We start from the raw sequence: 20,981 nt of genomic DNA, 5'->3' as shown, positions 1-20,981 counted from the left end.
ATATGCTGGCGCCCCGAACATAAAACATCTTTTGTGAGAGACCATGAATGTCAGAGAGACAGAGGCCCTGCAGATTAAATCATTATTGCAGGGCATTTATAATTTTTTAAACATTTTTAAACATTCTTTAATGAACATATATCCATATACTGAACATTTGAACGTCTCCTTCACAAATGAGCATTTCTCTCGTGCATTTTCTCTCACAGCAGGTAAATACAAAAAGGTTGTAGATCAGATTCAGTGTGTGGTGCTTCACTGATGTGCATTTTCAATTCTTCCACAGAGAATGTGATTTACGTATTGTTTTAATTTTTGTTTTATTTTTTGGTCACATTTAGCATGTGGAACCGGCTTTCCAGACTGTCTCAGAGGTTAGAAAAACTGGCTTTTGACTTTGGGGAGTGAGATGCTACAGAAAGATCAATAAACAATTGATCTATTTTACAATTAATTACGGTCAACTAGTTCTGGTTTGTTCTGACTGCAAACCTTCACATATCAATGCGTCACTCATCTGATGGGTGTATTCTTGTTACTTTTGATAAAACAAGTGCTTGTATTTATATGTCAGATATCATCCTGTTATTTTTTGTTCTCCTTTTTCTATGTACGAATCAGAAGAGTCTAAACATGAGAAGTGAAAAACAGAACTTCACTGCTATAGGTGAGAAGTTTCCTTGATTCATCATGTAGAATTTCATTTAAGAATTTAATTTAAATGTGTGATTTTCACACAACCTTCATAAACCTTGACATCAAATTGAAAAATGTTTTTAATCTCCAAGTGACTACATTAAATGAGAAATGTTGTAAACCTGTTTTTCCATCTAATAATAACAACTTCTTGTTTCAGTATTGTAAACCTTGATTCTTGTGCATTAGCCTAAATCTTGAATTGTCTTCTCTCTGTAGTGGTTGTTTCATCATTGCTCGATTGTAATGCCTTTGTCCTCTATGGGGGAGGGAGGGGGGTATTGAATGACAAACCCTCGACATTCAGTAAACTTTGAGTGATGGCTATACTCGAATTTCATGAAAATTTCACAATCTGACATATTTGCCCTTAGTTATTAGTTAAATTAGCTATGTCCAGCCTGGTCACCAGAATAAAACCATGGCAGTTTACGTTTCTGCAAACCACAGGAACATTGAATATCTACATTTCAACACAGGGCCGCTGCTAACCATTTGGAGGCCCTGAGCATAATTGGTCATGGGGGCCCAGTTTTCTCTTCTTCCATTTTTCAGATTTTTTTCAGAGATTCATGTTGGAGCGGAGCTAGACTCTCAGCACAGAGGGGGCAAAGCATTCTCAAGGGGCCTTTCTAAAACAGTTATTTTAAAATGCGCAACTGTAAAATAGCTGATATATCCTATTCATAATCACAAATTGTTATTGAGCCATGCAAGCCTATGTCTCAGGAAACATACAGTGAAGCCACTTTGAGACAGGCTTGTTCTGGAGAACAAAAAAGAAAACAGGTTGCCAGCCGCGTTCAAATGTTTCAGCACTCAGGACAGCATGTGGTGCTCTACATACACTGACTGACGAACAGTTCAGCACCACCACCAATAGATAGCGACAAGCCAGCTGCTCTGGCTCAGTACCATGTCTTTCTAACACGGGAATAACAAACATAAAATAGACACAGCTGTCTACAACACTGCAAGGCCTATTCAAATACAAAGTGGACAGTCTACAACACCACAGGCAGTGACACAGACAGGTGCTGAGATGCGGCAAGCATGGAGTTAAACAACACATTAATCTAACATTAAAACTTTTATGTTAATAAAGACTAATTATGGATGTTTCACTCACCAGTTGTTGTCCCCTGCTTAGACTGCTGTAGTTTAGTGTAACGTTAGTTCCATTTGTGTATTTCTCCATCCTCCGTGGAGCAAAATAATGCGCACAGTTTAACAAACTTTGTACATTTCACGGTCCCTTTTAAAACTTCATCCTCCTCTCCTTCATGGTGGCAAACCTGCTAACCATTTAGTCCTTATTAGTGTTTATGTCCCGCTCAACACACAGCAAAGTGGCCTCATTCAAACATGAACGCAAATAGCCCTTAATGAGCCTCAGAAGGCTGAAACTTTGTCTGGCAAGTTTCATTCACCTTAAATATAAAAAGACGCGAATATAATATATTTTGGATAAAGTTTTCAGCGAAGTCAGTCATAAACTTTGAATCGCTGTTTCTGCGGTCTTCACTTCCCGCAGAGTTAACGAGCAGAAATACGGACAGCGCCATCTGCCATTGCAACCCATTGATAAGAACTACCATAGAGAGTGAATAGAAGAAGCTGAGAAAGTTAAGTTCTCCTATTCCTGCTGCACCCGCGAGGTCAACCGCCACGCCCCCAGCGGGCCCCTACTGAGCGTGGGCCCAGGGGCCGCCACCCCCTCTACCAGTATAGTCTCTCCGCTTATGGCCTCATTCAAAGCGAACAGACGAGGGCTTTGAAAGTTGTACCATTTTGGGGGGGGGGGGCTCCTTTCTTACATGGGTAAAAACATCTAATTTGCCTGAATTGAGTGATAGAGTACATACAATGAAAAAAACAATGATGGGCCTGTCCATAAGTAATTTATATATTTTTTCAATTTGTGTTAAAATGTAATAATGTGATAATTATCATGACATTTTTATCAACCTCAATTTTGGGGGCCAGCCTGCCTGGTACTGCGCCCCACGCGCTCTGCATACTCTGCGTATACAGAGCAGTGGCACTGTTTCAACACGTGGAATACATAGTATATTAACATTTCAACAAAACCTAGCATATTAAGACCAGTTACCTTGAATCCAGTCCATTATGTGTAGTGCATATGGTGCTTGACAAGATTATTTGTCTTTGACAAGAAAAAATAAGATTTAATCATCCTAAAATAAGATATAACTTTCTTAAATTTCCTTTTTGCAGTGTGGACAATGAGATGAAATACACCCCGACTGCCATGAATGTTTTTAATGAATTGGCCACTTTCAGTACTCCTTCATGTCAGATGGTGGTGCTTTAAGACTGACACACAGCCGCAGATGTCACTGAAGAGTGAAACAATGCCTGGAGACAAACTCAGTAAGTGAAGCGTGATGAAGAGTTCATGAAATTCAGTAGTTCTTCTCATCAGATTGGTTAAAGTTAGCTCAAGTTGAAGCACGTAGAAGAATTGAAGTAAAGTTTTCTTTGAGCAGAGGGAGGCTATTTTTATTTAATCTGTGGAGATGTTTTACTTGCAGCAGTTTGGTTATAGTGATGCAAATTTAACTAACAAAAGTGAGTCAAGGGTAGTAACCGCTCCCTGATTTGTCTTTCTGCCCACTATGACACTGCAGCTTAAGTCAAAGTAGAGATGCTGCCAAGTAACAAAATGGTTGGTTTTGTTTGTGAACCTTTATTTGAAGCTTGGGAGATGAGGCCTAAAGCAGTCATGCTAAAATAGTTTATTAGCACTGGTGAAACAGATTATAATATTCAAATAACCCATCTACATGAAAACAAAGTTGAAATGTGAAATATAGGGAAACCTAAACTGAAAATGTCGGAGGAGAATTAACTATTGACAAATGTAACAGTGGCAACAAAAATCACATTGTATAATAAACAAAAATACATATGAATAACGTTACGCATGACACATCTTTAGATCATACATCGGTGTATCTCTTTGCGGGTTATGACCTCTGAAAGGGAGGTTTGGATCCTCATATCATTGATAATTCTTTGAGCTAGACATCACTTTGGGGAGGATACTGAACAGTTTTAGGTGTAAAATTATTTTCTTGTAGTGACTCTCATCACGGTTTCACAGATCCTCAGAGCAGTGACTGTATAATTTTATGTTTATCAGACTTTCTTGAGGTATTTAGGGGTAACAGAACATTCATACTATCTTATTATCAAATGTGGTGAATATAATTGAGCTATTCTAGTTTTCAGTACACAGCAACAGTATAGAGACAATGAACACATATTCACAATGGGCACCTTTGTCATAAAGAAATGTTTTAATTAGGGATGCACGATATTATCGGCACGTCATCGGTATCGGGCGATAAAAGCTCTAAAATGAAATATCGGCATCAGCAAAGTCTGCTGTTTTGAGAGGCCGATATGTCGCCTTCTCCAACGCCACTTGACTGTGCTTCCCTCGACAAACTGTTTCACCTTGACAGTCCAGGGGCTTCCTCTGCAGGCTCCACTTCACTCAGCTGTCCGTCAGACCCGCTGCTTCTTCCCACTTTAACCTGAGTGACAAACCGGGGCTTGGTTGTGGGAAGAAGCAACTGGTCTGACGGGCAGCTTGAGTGAAGTGGAGCCTGCGAAGGAAACACCGAGACCGTCAGGATGAAACAGTCCATCGAGGAGCTGCTATACTCGGCCAAACAGATAGGAAACACTTCGTCTGACAGGATGTACCACTCTGTTTGGGAAAATTTCTTCATTTTGATTTGTAATGGCAGCTGGCAACCAGTGTATTAGGTGCATTACCGCCACCTTCTGCTCCAGAGTGTGGACCAGAGATTAAATCCTACACATTAATCCTGTCTGTCTAATAAACTCAAAGAAAACTCTACTGCTCCACCCACTTGGCAGGTTCATTAAAGTTTTAATGCTGAGCTCCTGAACTCCAGTCTCCCTAAGTTCTTCCTTCATATATTGTCCTTCTTGATCATACTTAGTACAATCTATGCTTGCATGCATTATAGTCTCAGCCAGCTGGAAAAAAAAGTGCATATATCAGTATCGGCAATCGGCCACAATGACTTGGATATCGGCAAAAAATCCAATATCGTGCATCTCTAGTTTTAATTCATTGTGTGTTTGTGATTGGGTGGGTTTGTGAGTGATTGATTGACTGACTGATTAATACAAACAACTGATTGTAAGATGTATTAATCAGCAGTGATTAAGTTGTATTGTTACTGATCTGACTAATTGTTCCTTTGATGACAGACAGAGTCAGGCCGTCCATCTGCCCAGCAGAACTGTCTTTAAAATGGTGGAGCTTGACCACCTCTCATTCAACATTACACCAGAGGTGAGAGGGGACATCACTGTGACCTGTTGGCAACCAGGTAATAACTCAGGTAATTTTTCAGTTTGACATACATGTATTTTTTAGTTAATTACAAACAGACATTCATTTTCTTTGTTTTTTAATTCCCAGATTTTCTCATTGAATATCCTGTCATGGGTAACTCGGCATCCACCGGCTTCATCACTCCTACTCCTAAGAAACTGTCTTGGGGACGCCTGAAAGAGGACGCAGTCAAGCTGGAGGATTTCTTGACACAATATGAAGAGGACTTCTGGAGTGTTAAAACAAAGAAAAGCTTCTCTGTGAAAAAAGTCCACCTCACACACAGCATCCGTTATGCTGACCTAGCTGTTCAAGACAGTGAGAGTTTTTATCCAAACAGGGACAGAATGATGAACCCTGTTTTTGTTGGAGATCAGGGTCCATGAACTGCTCAACTCCATATGGACAATTAAACCTACACAAAAACTCAGCAAGAGGATCCTCAAGGATTTAATATTCAAAGAAGCAAAACCTGTGATATTCCTGTAACATGAGAGATTATGTCTGTCATAGAGGGCTTCAGCTAAGAGAGTGATCATTCTCACCACAAAACCATAGGTGTGAAAAATAGAACAGGAAGTTAGCCCTCAGTGTAATGTGAGAGTGGAGAATGAAGCAAAAGTAGAGAGGTGTTCTTTTTAATTTTGCACTGGGTGCAAATGCAGTTTTGATGTTGATGTAAATCGATGTTAAGATAATAATAAGCACAGGACACAAGACATCCTGTGACTTCAGGAGCTGTAAACATCAAGTGAGCAAAGAAAATCCTTTCTTGATTCATCTGCATCAGTGATAGACACATACCAGTGTAAGGTACAGTAAATGCCATTTTCCTGATAGAAAAAGTTTTTCTTCTCATTAACTATTTGCATTAACATTTAACCAAAGGCAATACTCAAGGAGGATTTGCTTTTTACATTGACTTCTCAATGAGTTTATATGCCCTTCCTTTTAACTTGGATCTTATATTATATCTGAGCACACTGTTATCGAGATATTTTCTCTGAAGCAAATATAGTTTGTTACCTTATATGTAAACAAGCTTGTTGGACAAATACATTCAACCTTCCAGCTGAGTGTGTTGCTTCTTGATTTGATTTTTGTGCAGAGATTTACCTGACATTAATTATAATCACTTCTCTGAGGTTTGTTTACTGCTTTGTATTGTTTTCTTTGTTCAGCACATACGGCCTGTGCATCTAAACTATAATATGTAGCAATATAACAAATACCACCATAATACAGTGCTGTATAAGTACAATTAAAGGGGCTTAAGTGAGGGTTTTAGATCTCCATACAATAAAATTTGCTGGCTGGGATTGTTGGTCAGTGAACATGAGCTGAACAGAGGTCTAAGTTTCATGAAGTGGTTAACATGCCTTACGAAACAAAACAAAAATAAAATTGGTCAAAATAAGTCAAAATCTTGTAGCCTATATTTGAAGTTGTATTTGTTGTAATTGTATTAAAATAAATATAATATCAGAGAAAATTGAGCATTTTTTTCTCTTTTATGTATTGGTGTATGACATTAAAACCTGAAAAAAAATATAGAGCTTGGGTGAGAATGGTTGAGAGCACAGGACTGGTTTTGTGTTTGACACTGTGGATGTGTGGAGTATTAAAAGTGCAATGCAAACTTGACAAGTCATCTCTCACCAAAGGGAAATGACAGTGGTGCCACACGAGCCTGGAAATATTTGTCACTTTATTTGCAGGTCTGACCCTGAGAGAACAAGATGGAAACTCTGTTTCTCTTCCTTTTCCTGAAAGGTATGGCGCATTCTCTGAATATCCAGCAGAAATCATTTACTGCTCACAAGAAGTACAATTACAAGTAAAGATACCTTTTCATCTGCATTTCATTTCAGTTATTCAAGCTGAAGCCTTGTCTTGGACGCTTCAGGTGCCATCTTCAGTTAAAGGTCTTCCTGGATCCTGTGTGGTGATTCCCTGCTCATATAACTACCCTGATCCGAGGAAGACGGTCACTCAATTCACTGGGACTTGGCATGAGGACACAAATAAGCTTATCTATCACCCTGTTGCCTCTGAAATCACGCAGCAGTATCAAGGTCGAACCGAGTTGCTGGGAGATGTCAGACAGAAGAACTGTTCACTGAAGATTGATCCTCTTCAACAAAGTGACCGTGGGCCTTTTCACTTCAGGATCGAAATTGGAAACTATGACATTTTTTCTTACCTGCAGAACAAAGTCTCCATTACAATGATAAGTAAGTTGGATTAGCAATTTTCAACAAGCATCTTTAACAGTATGTCTTTAATCTAAATGTTGTTCCCATGATGTTTTCCTTTAAGTACTTTCCATTTCTTGACTTCACTGGTCATTTGCTTGGATCAGAGATCAGTGAACAGCATGAGGTCAGGATGCAGTACTCAAGAACATCTTACAGTAATTTGGTTGCTTTCCACATGATATTGAATTACTATTTTATTTTATTTTTACAAATGTGATATTACTTTAAGTTTGCACAATGAACCAAGAATACATTACAATAACTGGCAAAAAAGGCTCATGAGCACTGGTACAGTAAAGGTACTTTTTAACCATACAGCAGCCTTCACCTCTATAGTTTATTTCAGTTGTCTTTTCCTGCAAAATTTCAGTTTTAGCTCAAAAAAAGTCCAAAGACAACACACATTTTTTGGTAATAATGGTCATTTAGGTTTCAAACACTGTAATGTCGACAACTATGCAAACTATGCCCACTTCCTTATTTATGCTATCATAACGAATTGTTCTCCTCTCGCTTTAAATATCTTTGATCATACAACATTTAAACAGTTTCATTTCTCCAGACAGATGTATGAGATTCAACAGAAATGCTCTTAAAGTCTCAGGGCAGTTGAGTCCATTTTTATCTGTCCTGAAGCTCAAAATCAGACAGAAAATCTTTGAATTTGAGATGTGATTTGGGTGTGAAACAGTTGAATCGGTAGCAACATAAAATAAGTTCTACACTTTTAGAACACTGATATAATTTTGGACAAGAGTTGAATATATTATTATTTTTTGGAAACACTGAATAAATCTGAATAAAACTGTAAAATCTTTCTATACCTTTACCCCACATCCCTTCATAACATATTTTAGTATTCAGTTCTGGTGTTGTATTTTGGTAACCTTATGTCATTCCAGCAATTTCATGATTTGTGATTTTCAAGATTTTTTATTTTATCTTTGTCAACTTAAGTGCTTATAAAATTATTTAATATATAAACAGAATATAAAAGACACAATGTGCTCTCACCTCCTTTTTCTGTACAAAAGCCTTCACAATCTTTTCTTATCATGAAACTTGTTGTATGTTGTTCTAGCTGAACCAAATCCCATCAATTTCTCTGTGAAAGAGGAAGTGGAGGAGGGCGTAAAGGTGTCTGCGTCCTGCTCTGTGTCTCACTCCTGCCCCGCCTCTCCCCCTGTCTTCACCTGGAGTCACTCTGGACAAGAACATTTCCAACCACAGCAGCTTGAAAATGGCCAGTGGGAAGCAACGTCCACGCTGACCTTTCAACCCACCCGCACTGATAACAACAAGCCTTTACAATGCACCGTAACATACAAGGGAGGGCAGCACCAGAAAACATCCAAGGTCCTCAACGTAAAATGTAAGTGTCTATGGCAGTGACAATAATAAAAGCCAGTGCTGAAAATATGCTACGTAGGTAAGTAAAAGTTTGTTTATATAGCACTACAGTGAGTGCAAAAATATGACAAAAAGATTTTGAATAAATATCAAAATCAAGTGAAAATTGTTAAAGAATAAGACCAAATCAGGGTTAAAAGGCATCAGTTAAATGCCTTTGAGAATAAATCTTGAAATGAAATTTAAACCAACCAAACCATATGTTGTTCTACATACTGGATTTATTTTTTCCCAATGTATAAGCTAACAACACACATGCACACACATACTATATAAAACATTCTGTATAAAAAAAGCTCCCATGGCTTCATGAATCAGGGGACTCCAAGTACAGAATTCATACTGTAGGAAAAACTGCATTATGCTGCACCACTTACTGTACACTGGATGAGCTGGCTGCATCAAGACATTATCTCATCCAATCTGTCTGCTTCTGTGATTCTTCAGTTGCATCTTAAACCTGCTTAAAGGATGGGTTCCCAATTTTTCAAGTCTGTCTTAAAACAAGTCAGGTGCCCAAATAAACATTGAAATGTTTTCCTTGCCGTGATCATTGTTCTTGTTCATACTGACCATTAGAAGATCCCCTCATAATGTACTTGTAAGTAAGTGTACAATGTACGTAAGTGATGGGGTCCTCAATCTACAAGCCTCTTTATATGCTAAAATATATTTAAAAGTTCATCTGAAGCTAATATGAAGCTTCACCTTCCCAAATTAATCAAATCAAGTAGATATCTTTCAACGTTACAGTCTTTTTAGTGCCAAAGTTCCTCTTTTTGTTACTATACTTCCACTGCAGCTCAACAGGGAAACACTGTCTGAGGAAACACAAAGAGGGAATTTGATGCTAAAAAGACTGTAATTGTGGCAGATATCCACTTGATTTGACTAACTCAGACTGCTGAAGCCTCATATCAGCTTCAGATAAACTTTTAAATGCACTTTTGCACAAAATGACGTGTCGACACACTGTGGATTTCTGGCCCTGTTACTTACATTGAAAGCACATTTGAAGATCTTTTAATAGCCAGTATGAACAGATGGAATGATTACTGCAAGGAAAACCTCTTTCAGTATTCATGTGGGCACCTGACTGTTGTTTTAAGACACACTTGAAAAATTGTGAACCTTTTCTTTAATGGCTTTATGAAGTTATTTTGGCCCCTTTCATCTATATCTCTCTTGGATGGATTGTCATAAAATTTTGTACAAAGATTCAAGGATGATTCCTTGACTTTTTGTCTAGCAACACCATGAGGTTTACATTTGTGATTTTTCAACAAATGGATTGATTACACACATTAATTGCCCCTAAGCATGAATTGTAATCATTTTGCTAATCCCCTGACCTTTCCATCAAATCAAAAATAAATTTAAATGAACTGGTTCTCTGGTTTATGACTAAATACACCATTCCCAGCCTCAGATGCACTTTGTGTGTAGTGCTCATTATCAGTTTGCTAACACACTAAAGGGAGCTATGATATAGGACAGTTAACATGTTAAACATCATACCTGCTGAACATCAGCATGTTGGCATTGTCAGTAAAGACGTTGCAATGCTGTTGTTAACATTTAGCTCAAAGCACCAATGAACTGATCCTACTTACAAGTATTTTGTTTGTATCCAAAGCCTGAAATATCATACTTGTGCCACATTGTAAATTTCTTAAAGAATTTACATCAGGCTTTGGATACACACACAATACTTGTAAGTAGGGTTCAGTTCATTGTTGGTTTGACATTGCACATGAGATTTATCAATAACAAGAAAAATATAGAAAATTGCCAGCCATATCCTTTAATTATGTGTTGCTGAAAAACATCTCCAGACACACAGGTGCCCTGTATTGTATTGCCATCAACAAAATGGGACAGGGCAGATCAAGCCCTGTTCCACTCAATGTGTCATGTAAGTGAAAAGTGTAATGATGAAGGTGAGAATTTGATTTGAGTGTGGGGGGCTCATAATTCATAATCTGATATCTAATTTTTATGTTTTACAGATGCCCCTGAGATTAAGAACGTCTCTTCCTGCTCCTCGGAGGGGGATATGGTGAAGTGCATCTGCATTGTAGAGTCCAAGCCCTCCAGCATGGTCCATTTTTTGCTTTCTAACAGAGTCCTGTCAAGCACCAAGGTAGAAATCAATGGCCCTGTTACCATCGGGACTCTGCAGGCAAACTTTGGATCATCTGGATTTGTCCACTGTGTGGTAAACAACACGGTGGGCAATGCCAACATCACACTAACTTTACCGGATAAAAGTAAGAAATATTTAGAATTTCAAGTATGTATTACATGTCTGTATGATGTGCCTCCAGACTGTTACCATATAGACAGTAGAAAAATGACACCGTATGGTTTCTGTTTAAACAGGTGAGATACCGACTCTTTATTTTGCCATCGCCAGTGGAGCTGCAGCTGCGATTTTGGTGATACTAATAGTGGTGGCAGTGGTTAAGAAATGGTAGGCCTTTGCAGAAAATGTTCTAAAATTAATTATGTTTCTCTTTTTAATCATGTTTTCCAACTATATTTAACTGCATTTAAAAAGTGTGAAACATTTTAAAAACATCAGAACAACAATGTATGCAGAAATGTACCACAATGTTCAATCTACTTGTCAAATATAAGTCATGTGTGTCTATGCATAGGAAATGTATGTCTATTTATGGAGCAAAAATGTGCCTTTGACCACAATTTGCAGAGCAGATCAGCGTGCAAGTGCTTTTAGGGCATGATAGTGTGTGCTCAGCATGTCAACAGGTTTTTTTCAATGTCCTAAATTAGATACCATTATTCTACCAGTAGGGGGAGATCTGGAGATGTGTGGTCACCCAGTACTCTACAACACCAAGTTTTTAAATATTCACCTCAGTTTAGAATAAACAAATGATTAGTTTCAAAACTTGCAGCAAGACTTTGCAGGAGAGTGTGTGTGTGTAATTAATGTGAAATCGTGTTTGTTTTCTGTCCTCAGGAAAGAGATGTGCTATGATAATGAACAGTACCCTAGCAATGATCATATATATGGCAACATGGAGGTATGTTATGTTTTCTTTATTGCTCAAGAGTTTTATTTTATTATTTCCATGCATAAAAGAAGAGAGTAAGTTCATCTTATTTCTTAAACAGACTAAACGGACAACAGACAATGATGCAATATACACCAATACATAATATGAACAAGAACATTCCTGATTGGTCCAGGAGAACTGCTGCAGTCCATCTGTGTGTCCTCTCACTGATGTGATTATTATGTGGGTCAAGACAGTTGCAACTGTTGATGTGCTATTTTCTGTACAGTACAGTTCACATATATTCAGTTTACATATATTTTTCAAAAGTATTGTGTTTGAAAATAATCCTATTACTCATGATCTTTTGTGTCTGCGTGTTTTTCTGTAGTCCAGAAACAAAACTTTATTGCAGTCACCTGTTCTATTTGTTGTTTTAGTGCTTTTTGTGAAGCTTTATTGTCTGTTTTCTTGCCCACAGTGTCACTAGGTTTAACTATTTTAGTTTCTACCTTTTCTGTCTGCCTCTCTCTTCCAACTGTTTGACTTTTTAACTATCTGAGCAATAGTATGAGCTGGTCCTGCATTACTTGATGCGCTGTTGGATGGCGGCTGATCTAAGGGAGGTGCAGAGGGTCCTGCAGTTACTCTTATGTCTGTATCCCTGAAGGTAACATCAGTGTTCAGTAGCACGGTGGCATATTCTATAAATGGCCATAAACTGCCAATGTGATTAGCTGTTCTTTTTGCATAAAAGCCAGCAATTTTAAAAACACAACTCTCACTGAAAGAAAACCACTCAGCACTAAATCCTCCTGTGATTACTTGTAGGAGCAGTTTCTTTTTGGTTGGATGCGGGTGCAAATTAGCCCATGCATAGCACATGGCAGCAGCCTGTCTTTCAACTTGGTTTGGATGTTTAAGCTTGATCTGACATATTTCAGAATGTTTGAGCATTATAGCATTACTAAGCAGTAGGAGAGTGTTGGAACTTACATTTGCGTGTACTTTGTAAATTTCTGCGCACAAGGCCTCATCTATTTTTGATATGACCGTTTTAACTTCCTCTGAGTCATCTTGAGTTGTCTCTGGGGACCCAGAGAAAGACACACGTTGGCTTTTAGGTGTCTTTGGTGACTTTGGAGAGCAGACTTCTGATGCTATCTTTTCCCACTGTGATGTGCACTTGCACGTTTACCGATATTCCTAATTAGCTGTCCTTTTCCCGGATTACATGATGTCCGTCATCATTTTCATTTTTTTGGAGGAGAATGACCCAGGTGGAATTAAAAGTTTATCTTTGTTTATCTTTTGTTTTTCCCTTCAAATCTGGTTTATTTTGGATTGTAAGTGTTTAGGAATTTCCGGAAGTGTCATTTCTATTGCCTGAGCTTTAGTGTTGTTCGAGGCCGTTTTAGAGGCACATTTCACTACTTACAGAACAGTAACGATGGATGAGGATCATAAACCAAGAAACAAAAGGAAAAAATGTTTTGTACTTACAGATTTTAGAAGAGATGGATGAGAACAACAAACAGTATCATATGAGTTAGAGTAACATGAGGTAGTTTCCTGTAAGGTAACTAAAACAGCATCAACTTACACAATACAACATATATTTCATACATTCAGTTTAACTGGATGCTCTTGTGGGTTTACATTTAGATTGTGAATTAAAGGCATCTGTGGTGGCTGTGGGATTACTACACCACACTCAGAGTGTGTTTCTCTCCCTCCTTTTTCTCTCTGCTGCCAGAGTGAGTCATGCCCTAAGCACACTTCAAGCAAGGGAAAAACAGTCACTGCAATTCACATATATTAAGCCAAATATTCCTTTTAAGTACAATTTCTAATTTGTTTTTTTGGAATATTGTCAAGAGGCACACAGGGTAAGACAAAGAAAACAAAATAATTCTTTTTACTTACCCAGTGTCCGTCTGTGTTGCATTCCTTGCCAACAATCTTGTACTTGTTCAATATCTGTCCAATATACACTTTGATGAGGAATAAAGATAAAGAAACTTTACAGGCTCCATTTGATTCTTACTTGAATACATGAAGTTTATTGAAAATGAACATCTGACGTCACAGAAGCCTTTGGCCCAACATATACATGGATATAGTCTCAACAAAAACTTGAAGGATTACAGGAAACAGTCAGTTCTTATAATATAGCACAGATCATTCAACCTTAAAGGAAGGAACACTTCGGCACACAGGATCAGAGTGAACTTTAACTGTAAATAACAAAGATAGCTTTGTTACCCATCCAAGGCTACCACCTTATCTCATATGCTGGCGCCCCGAACATAAAACATCTTTTGTGAGAGACCATGAATGTCAGAGAGACAGAGGCCCTGCAGATTAAATCATTATTGCAGGGCATTTATTAAAACATTCTTTAATGAACATATATCCATATACTGAACATTTGAACGTCTCCTTCACAAATGAGCATTTCTCTCGTGCATTTTCTCTCACAGCAGGTAAATACAAAAAGGTTGTAGATCAGATTCAGTGTGTGGTGCTTCACTGATGTGCATTTTCAATTCTTCCACAGAGAATGTGATTTACGTATTGTTTTAATTTTTGTTTTATTTTTTGGTCACATTTAGCATGTGGAACCGGCTTTCCAGACTGTCTCAGAGGTTAGAAAAACTGGCTTTTGACTTTGGGGAGTGAGATGCTACAGAAAGATCAATAAACAATTGATCTATTTTACAATTAATTACGGTCAACTAGTTCTGGTTTGTTCTGACCGCAAACCTTCACACATCAATGCGTCACTCATCTGATGGGTGTATTCTTGTTACTTTTGATAAAACAAGTGCTTGTATTTATATGTCAGATATCATCCTGTTATTTTTTGTTCTCCTTTTTCTATGTACGAATCAGAAGAGTCTAAACATGAGAAGTGAAAAACAGAACTTCACTGCTATAGGTGAGAAGTTTCCTTGATTCATCATGTAGAATTTCATTTAAGAATTTAATTTAAATGTGTGATTTTCACACAACCTTCATAAACCTTGACATCAAATTGAAAAATGTTTTTAATCTCCAAGTGACTACATTAAATGAGAAATGTTGTAAACCTGTTTTTCCATCTAATAATAACAACTTCAGTATTGTAAACCTTGATTCTTGTGCATTAGCCTAAATCTTGAATTGTCTTCTCTCTGTAGTGGTTGTTTCATCATTACTCGATTGTAATGCCTTTGTCCTCTATGGGGGAGGGAGGGGGGTATTGAATGACAAACCCTCGACATTCAGTAAACTTTGAGTGATGGCTATACTCGAATTTCATGAAAATTTCACAATCTGACATATTTGCCCTTAGCTATTAGTTAAATTAGCTATGTCCAGCCTGGTCACCAGAATAAAACCATGGCAGTTTACGTTTCTGCAAACCACAGGAACATTGAATATCTACATTTCAACACAGGGCCGCTGCTAACCATTTGGAGGCCCTGAGCATAATTGGTCATGGGGGCCCAGTTTTCTCTTCTTCCATTTTTCAGCTTTTTTTCAGAGATTCATGTTGGAGCGGAGCTAGACTCTCAGCACAGAGGGGGCAAAGCATTCTCAAGGGGCCTTTCTAAAACAGTTATTTTAAAATGTGCAACTGTAAAATAGCTGATATATCCTATTCATAATCACAAATTGTTATTGAGCCATGCAAGCCTATGTCTCAGGAAACATACAGTGAAGCCACTTTGAGACAGGCTTGTTCTGGAGAAAAAAAAAGAAAACAGGTTGCCAGCCGCGTTCAAATGTTTCAGCACTCAGGACAGCATGTGGTGCTCTACATACACTGACTGACAAACAGTTCAGCACCACCACCAATAGATAGCGACAAGCCAGCTGCTCTGTCTCAGTACCATGTCTTTCTAACACGGGAATAACAAACATAAAATAGACACAGCTGTCTACAACACTGCAAGGCCTATTCAAATACAAAGTGGACAGTCTACAACACCACAGGCAGTGACACAGACAGGTGCTGAGATGCGGCAAGCATGGAGTTAAACAACACATTAATCTAACATTATGACTGATTTCTTCATAACCAACTTTTAAGTTAATAAAGACTAATTATGGATGTTTCACTCACAAGTTGTTGTCCCCTGCTTAGACTGCTGTAGTTTAGTGTAACGTTAGTTCCATTTGTGTATTTCTCCATCCTCCGTGGAACAAAATAATGCGCACAGTTAAACAAACTTTGCACATATCACGGTCCCTTTTAAAACTTCATCCTCCTCTCCTTCATCATCTCCTTCAAACCCGCCAACCATTTAGTCCTTATTAGTGTTTATGTCCCGCTCAACACACAGCAAAGTGAGGTTGGATAGTTTGGCCTCATTCAAACATGAATGCAAATAGCCCTTAATGAGCCTCAGAAGGCTGAAACTTTGTCTGGCAAGTTTCATTCACCTTAAATATAAAAAGACGCGAATATAATATATTTTGGATAAAGTTTTCAGCGAAGTCAGTCATAAACTTTGAATCGCTGTTTCTGCGGTCTTCACTTCCCGCAGAGTTAACAAGCAGAAATACGGAAAGCGCCATCTGCCATTGCAACCCATTGATAAGAACTACCATAGAGAGTGAATAGAAGAAGCTGAGAGAGTTAAGTTCTCCTATTCCTGCTGCACCCGCGAGGTCAACCGCCACGCCCCCAGCGGGCCCCTACTGAGCGTGGGCCCTGGGGCGGCCACCCCCTCTACCAGTATAGTCTCTCCGCTTATGGCCTCATTCAAAGCGAACAGACGAGGGCTTTGAAAGTTGTACCATTTTGGGGGGGGGGGCTCCTTTCTTACATTGGGTAAAAACATCTAATTTGCCTGAATTGAGTGATAGAGTACATACAATGAAAAAACCAACGATGGGCCTGTCCATAAGTAATTTATATATTTTTTCAATTTGTGTTAAAATGTAATAATGTGATAATTATCATGACATTTTTATCAACCTCAATTTTGGGGGCCAGCCTGCCTGGTACTGCGCCCCACGCGCTCTGCATACTCTGCGTATACAGAGCAGCGGCACTGTTTCAACACGTGGAATACATAGTATATTAACATTTCAACAAAACCTAGCATATTAAGACCAGTTACCTTGAATCCAGTCCATTATGTGTAGTGCATATGGTGCTTGACAAGATTATTTGTCTTTGACAAGAAAAAATAAGATTTAATCATCCTAAAATAAGATATAACTTTCTTAAATTTCCTTTTTGCAGTGTGGACAATGAGATGAAATACACCCCGACTGCCATGAATGTTTTTAATGAATTGGCCACTTTCAGTACTCCTTCATGTCAGATGGTGGTGCTTTAAGACTGATACACAGCCGCAGATGTCACTGAAGAGTGAAACAATGCCTGGAGACAAACTCAGTAAGTGAAGCGTGATGAAGAGTTCATGAAATTCAGTAGTTCTTCTCATCAGATTGGTTAAAGTTAGCTCAAGTTGAAGCACGTAGAAGAATTGAAGTAAAGTTTTCTTTGAGCAGAGGGAGGCTATTTTTATTTAATCTGTGGAGATGTTTTACTTGCAGCAGTTTGGTTATAGTGATGCAAATTTAACTAACAAAAGTGAGTGAAGGGTAGTAACCGCTCCCTGATTTGTCTTTCTGTCCACTATGACACTGCAGCTTAAGTCAAAGTAGAGATGCTGCCAAGTAACAAAATGGTTGGTTTTGTTTGTGAACCTTTATTTGAAGCTTGGGAGATGAGGCCTAAAGCAGTCATGCTAAAATAGTTTATTAGCACTGGTGAAACAGATTATAATATTCAAATAACCCATCTACATGAAAACAAAGTTGAAATGTGAAATATAGGGTAACTGAAACTGAAAATGTCGGAGGAGAATTAACTATTGACAAATGTAACAGTGGCAACAAAAATCACATTGTATAATAAACAAAAATACATATGAATAACGTTACGCATGACACATCTTTAGATCATACATCGGTGTATCTCTTTGCGGGTTATGACCTCTGAAAGGGAGGTTTGGATCCTCATATCATTGATAATTCTTTGAGCTAGACATCACTTTGGGGAGGATACTGAACAGTTTTAGGTGTAAAATTATTTTCTTGTAGTGACTCTCATCACGGTTTCACAGATCCTCAGAGCAGTGACTGTATAATTTTACGTTTATCAGACTTTCTTGAGGTATTTAGGGGTAACAGAACATTCATACTATCTTATTATCAAATGTGGTGAATATAATTGAGCTATTCTAGTTTTCAGTACACAGCAACAGTATAGAGACAATGAACACATATTCACAAAGGGTACCTTTGTCATAAAAAATGTTTTAATTAGGGATGCACGATATTATCGGCACGTCATCGGTATCGGCCGATAAAAGCTCTAAAATGAAATATCGGCATCAGCAAAGTCTGCTGATTTGAGAGGCCGATATGTCGCCTTCTCCAACGCCACTTGACTGTGCTTCCCTCGACGGACTGTTTCACCCTGACAGTCCAGGGGCTTCCTTTGCAGGCTCCACTTCACTCAGCTGTCCGTCAGACCCGCTGCTTCTTCCCACTTTAACCTGAGTGACAAACCGGGGCTTGGTTGTGGGAAGAAGCAGCTGGTCTGACGGGCAGCTTGAGTGAAGTAGAGCCTGCGAAGGAAACACCAAGACCGTCAGGATGAAACAGTCCATCGAGGAGCTGCTATACTCGGCCAAACAGATAGGAAACACTTCGTCTGACAGGATGTACCACTCTGTTTGGGAAAATTTCTTCATTTTGATTTGTAATGGCAGCTGGCAACCAGTGTATTAGGTGCATTACCGCCACCTTCTGCTCCAGAGTGTGGACCAGAGATTAAATCCTACACATTAATCCTGTCTGTCTAATAAACTCAAAGAAAACTCTACTGCTCCACCCACTTGGCAGGTTCATTAAAGTTTTAATGCTGAGCTCCTGAACTCCAGTCTTCCTAAGTTCTTCCTTCATATATTGTCCTTCTTGATCATACTTAGTACAATCTATGCTTGCATGCATTATAGTCTCAGCCAGCTGGAAAAAAAGTGCATATATCAGTATCGGCAATCGGCCACAATGACTTGGATATCGGCAAAAAATCCAATATCGTGCATCTCTAGTTTTAATTCATTGTGTGTTTGTGATTGGGTGGGTTTGTGAGTGATTGATTGACTGACTGATTAATGCAAACAACTGATTGTAAGATGTATTAATCAGCAGTGATTAAGTTGTATTGTTACTGATCTGACTAATTGTTCCTTTGATGACAGACAGAGTCAGGCCGTCCATCTGCCCAGCAGAACTGTCTTTAAAATGGTGGAGCTTGACCACCTCTCATTCAACATTACACCAGAGGTGAGAGGGGACATCACTGTGACCTGTTGGCAACCAGGTAATAACTCAGGTAATTTTTCAGTTTGACATACATGTATTTTTTAGTTAATTACAAACAGACATTCATTTTCTTTGTTTTTTAATTCCCAGATTTTCTCATTGAATATCCTGTCATGGGTAACTCGGCATCCACCGGCTTCATCACTCCTACTCCTAAGAAACTGTCTTGGGGACGCCTGAAAGAGGACGCAGTCAAGCTGGAGGATTTCTTGACACAATATGAAGAGGACTTCTGGAGTGTTAAAACAAAGAAAAGCTTCTCTGTGAAAAAAGTCCACCTCACACACAGCATCCGTTATGCTGACCTAGCTGTTCAAGACAGTGAGAGTTTTTGTCCAAACAGGGACGGAATGCTGAACCCTGCTTTTGTTGGAGATCAGGGTCCATGAACTGCTCAACTCCATATGGACAATTAAACCTACACAAAAACTCAGCAAGAGGATCCTCAAGGATTTAATATTCAAAGAAGCAAAACCTGTGATATTCCTGTAACATGATTATGTCTGTCATAGAGGGCTTCAGCTAAGAGAGTGATCATTCTCACCACAAGACCGTAGGTGTGAAAAATAGAACAGGAAGTGAGCCCTCAGTGTAATGTGAGAGTGGAGAATGAAGCAAAAATAGAGAGGTGTTCTTTTTAATTTTGCACTGGGTGCAAATGCAGTTTTGATGTTGATGTAAATTGATGTCAAGATAATAATAAGCGCAGGACACAAGACATCCTGTGACTTCAGGAGCTGTAAACATCAAGTGAGCAAAGAAAATCCTTTCTTGATTCATCTGCATCAGTGATAGACACATACCAGTGTAAGGTACAGTAAATGCCATTTTCCTGATAGAAAAAGTTTTTCTTCTCATTAACTATTTGCATTAACATTTAACCAAAGGCAATACTCAAGGAGGATTTGCTTTTTACATTGACTTCTCAATGAGTTTATATGCCCTTCCTTTTAACTTGGATCTTATATTATATCTGAGCACACTGTTATCGAGATATTTTCTCTGAAGCAAATATAGTTTGTTACCTTATATGTAAACAAGCTTGTTGGACAAATACATTCAACCTTCCAGCTGAGTGTGTTGCTTCTTGATTTGATTTTTGTGCAGAGATTTACCTGACATTAATTATAATCACTTCTCTGAGGTTTGTTTACTGCTTTGTATTGTTTTCTTTGTTCAGCACATACGGCCTGTGCATCTAAACTATAATATGTAGCAATATAGCAAATACCACCATAATACAGTGCTGTATAAGTACAATTAAAGGGGCTTAAGTGAGGGTTTTAGATCTCCATACAATAAAATTTGCTGGCTGGGATTGTTGGTCAGTGAACATGAGCTGAACAGAGGTCTAAGTTTCATGAAGTGGTTAACATGCCTTACGAAACAAAACAAAAATTAAATTGGTCAAAATAAGTCAAAATCTTGTGGCCTATATTTGAAGTTGTATTTGTTGTAATTGTATTAAAAGAAATATAATATCAGAGAAAATGGAGCATTTTTTTCTCTTTTATGTATTGGTGTATGACATTAAAACCTGAAAAAAATATAGAGCTTGGGTGAGAATGGTTGAGAGCACAGGACTGGTTTTGTGTTTGACACTGTGGATGTGTGGAGTATTAAAAGTGGAATGGAAACTAGACAAGTCATCTCTCACCAGAGGGAAATGACAGTGGTGCCACACAAGCCTGGAAATATTTGTCACTTTATTTGCAGGTCTGACCGTGAGAGAACAAGATGGAAACTCTGTTTCTCTTCCTTTTCCTGAAAGGTATGGCGCATTCTCTGAATATCCAGCAG

At 38.4% G+C, this 20,981-nt stretch overlaps 2 protein-coding genes across 9 annotated transcripts in view; both read left to right on the top strand.

The window, feature by feature from the left end:
* The first annotated feature begins 137 nt into the window (after positions 1 to 137).
* On the top strand, positions 138 to 12,118 carry LOC137191634 (myelin-associated glycoprotein-like). The gene is made up of 11 exons (XM_067601916.1): positions 138 to 667; positions 2,935 to 3,090; positions 4,969 to 5,090; positions 5,183 to 5,908; positions 6,814 to 6,868; positions 6,967 to 7,329; positions 8,435 to 8,725; positions 10,773 to 11,033; positions 11,146 to 11,236; positions 11,750 to 11,813; positions 11,905 to 12,118. Exons 5-11 carry the CDS (start codon positions 6,835 to 6,837, stop codon positions 11,947 to 11,949), a joined length of 1,149 nt encoding a protein of 382 aa, XP_067458017.1. The 5' UTR covers positions 138 to 667; positions 2,935 to 3,090; positions 4,969 to 5,090; positions 5,183 to 5,908; positions 6,814 to 6,834; the 3' UTR covers positions 11,950 to 12,118.
* Positions 12,119 to 12,261: 143 nt separating this feature from the next.
* Positions 12,262 to 20,981, top strand: part of LOC137191630 (myelin-associated glycoprotein-like) — a 42,150-nt gene continuing 33,430 nt past the window's right edge. For 4 of the 8 annotated variants that reach the window (XM_067601909.1, XM_067601906.1, XM_067601910.1 and 1 more), the window contains exons 1-5: positions 12,262 to 14,727; positions 17,026 to 17,181; positions 19,058 to 19,179; positions 19,272 to 19,993; positions 20,898 to 20,952. In XM_067601909.1, coding sequence (XP_067458010.1) covers positions 20,919 to 20,952 — 34 coding nt within the window. In that variant the 5' untranslated portion in view covers positions 12,262 to 14,727; positions 17,026 to 17,181; positions 19,058 to 19,179; positions 19,272 to 19,993; positions 20,898 to 20,918. The remainder of the gene's footprint in view (positions 14,728 to 17,025; positions 17,182 to 19,057; positions 19,180 to 19,271; positions 19,994 to 20,897; positions 20,953 to 20,981) is intronic. The other 4 variants (XM_067601904.1, XM_067601908.1, XM_067601907.1 and 1 more) reach the window with 4 other exon arrangements.

Source organism: Thunnus thynnus, chromosome 10 (assembly GCF_963924715.1).
Source record: "Thunnus thynnus chromosome 10, fThuThy2.1, whole genome shotgun sequence".
Taxonomy (NCBI): domain Eukaryota; kingdom Metazoa; phylum Chordata; class Actinopteri; order Scombriformes; family Scombridae; genus Thunnus; species Thunnus thynnus.
The sequence above is the reverse complement of the archived record's forward strand: the minus strand, read 5'-3'. Positions and strand labels throughout refer to the sequence as shown.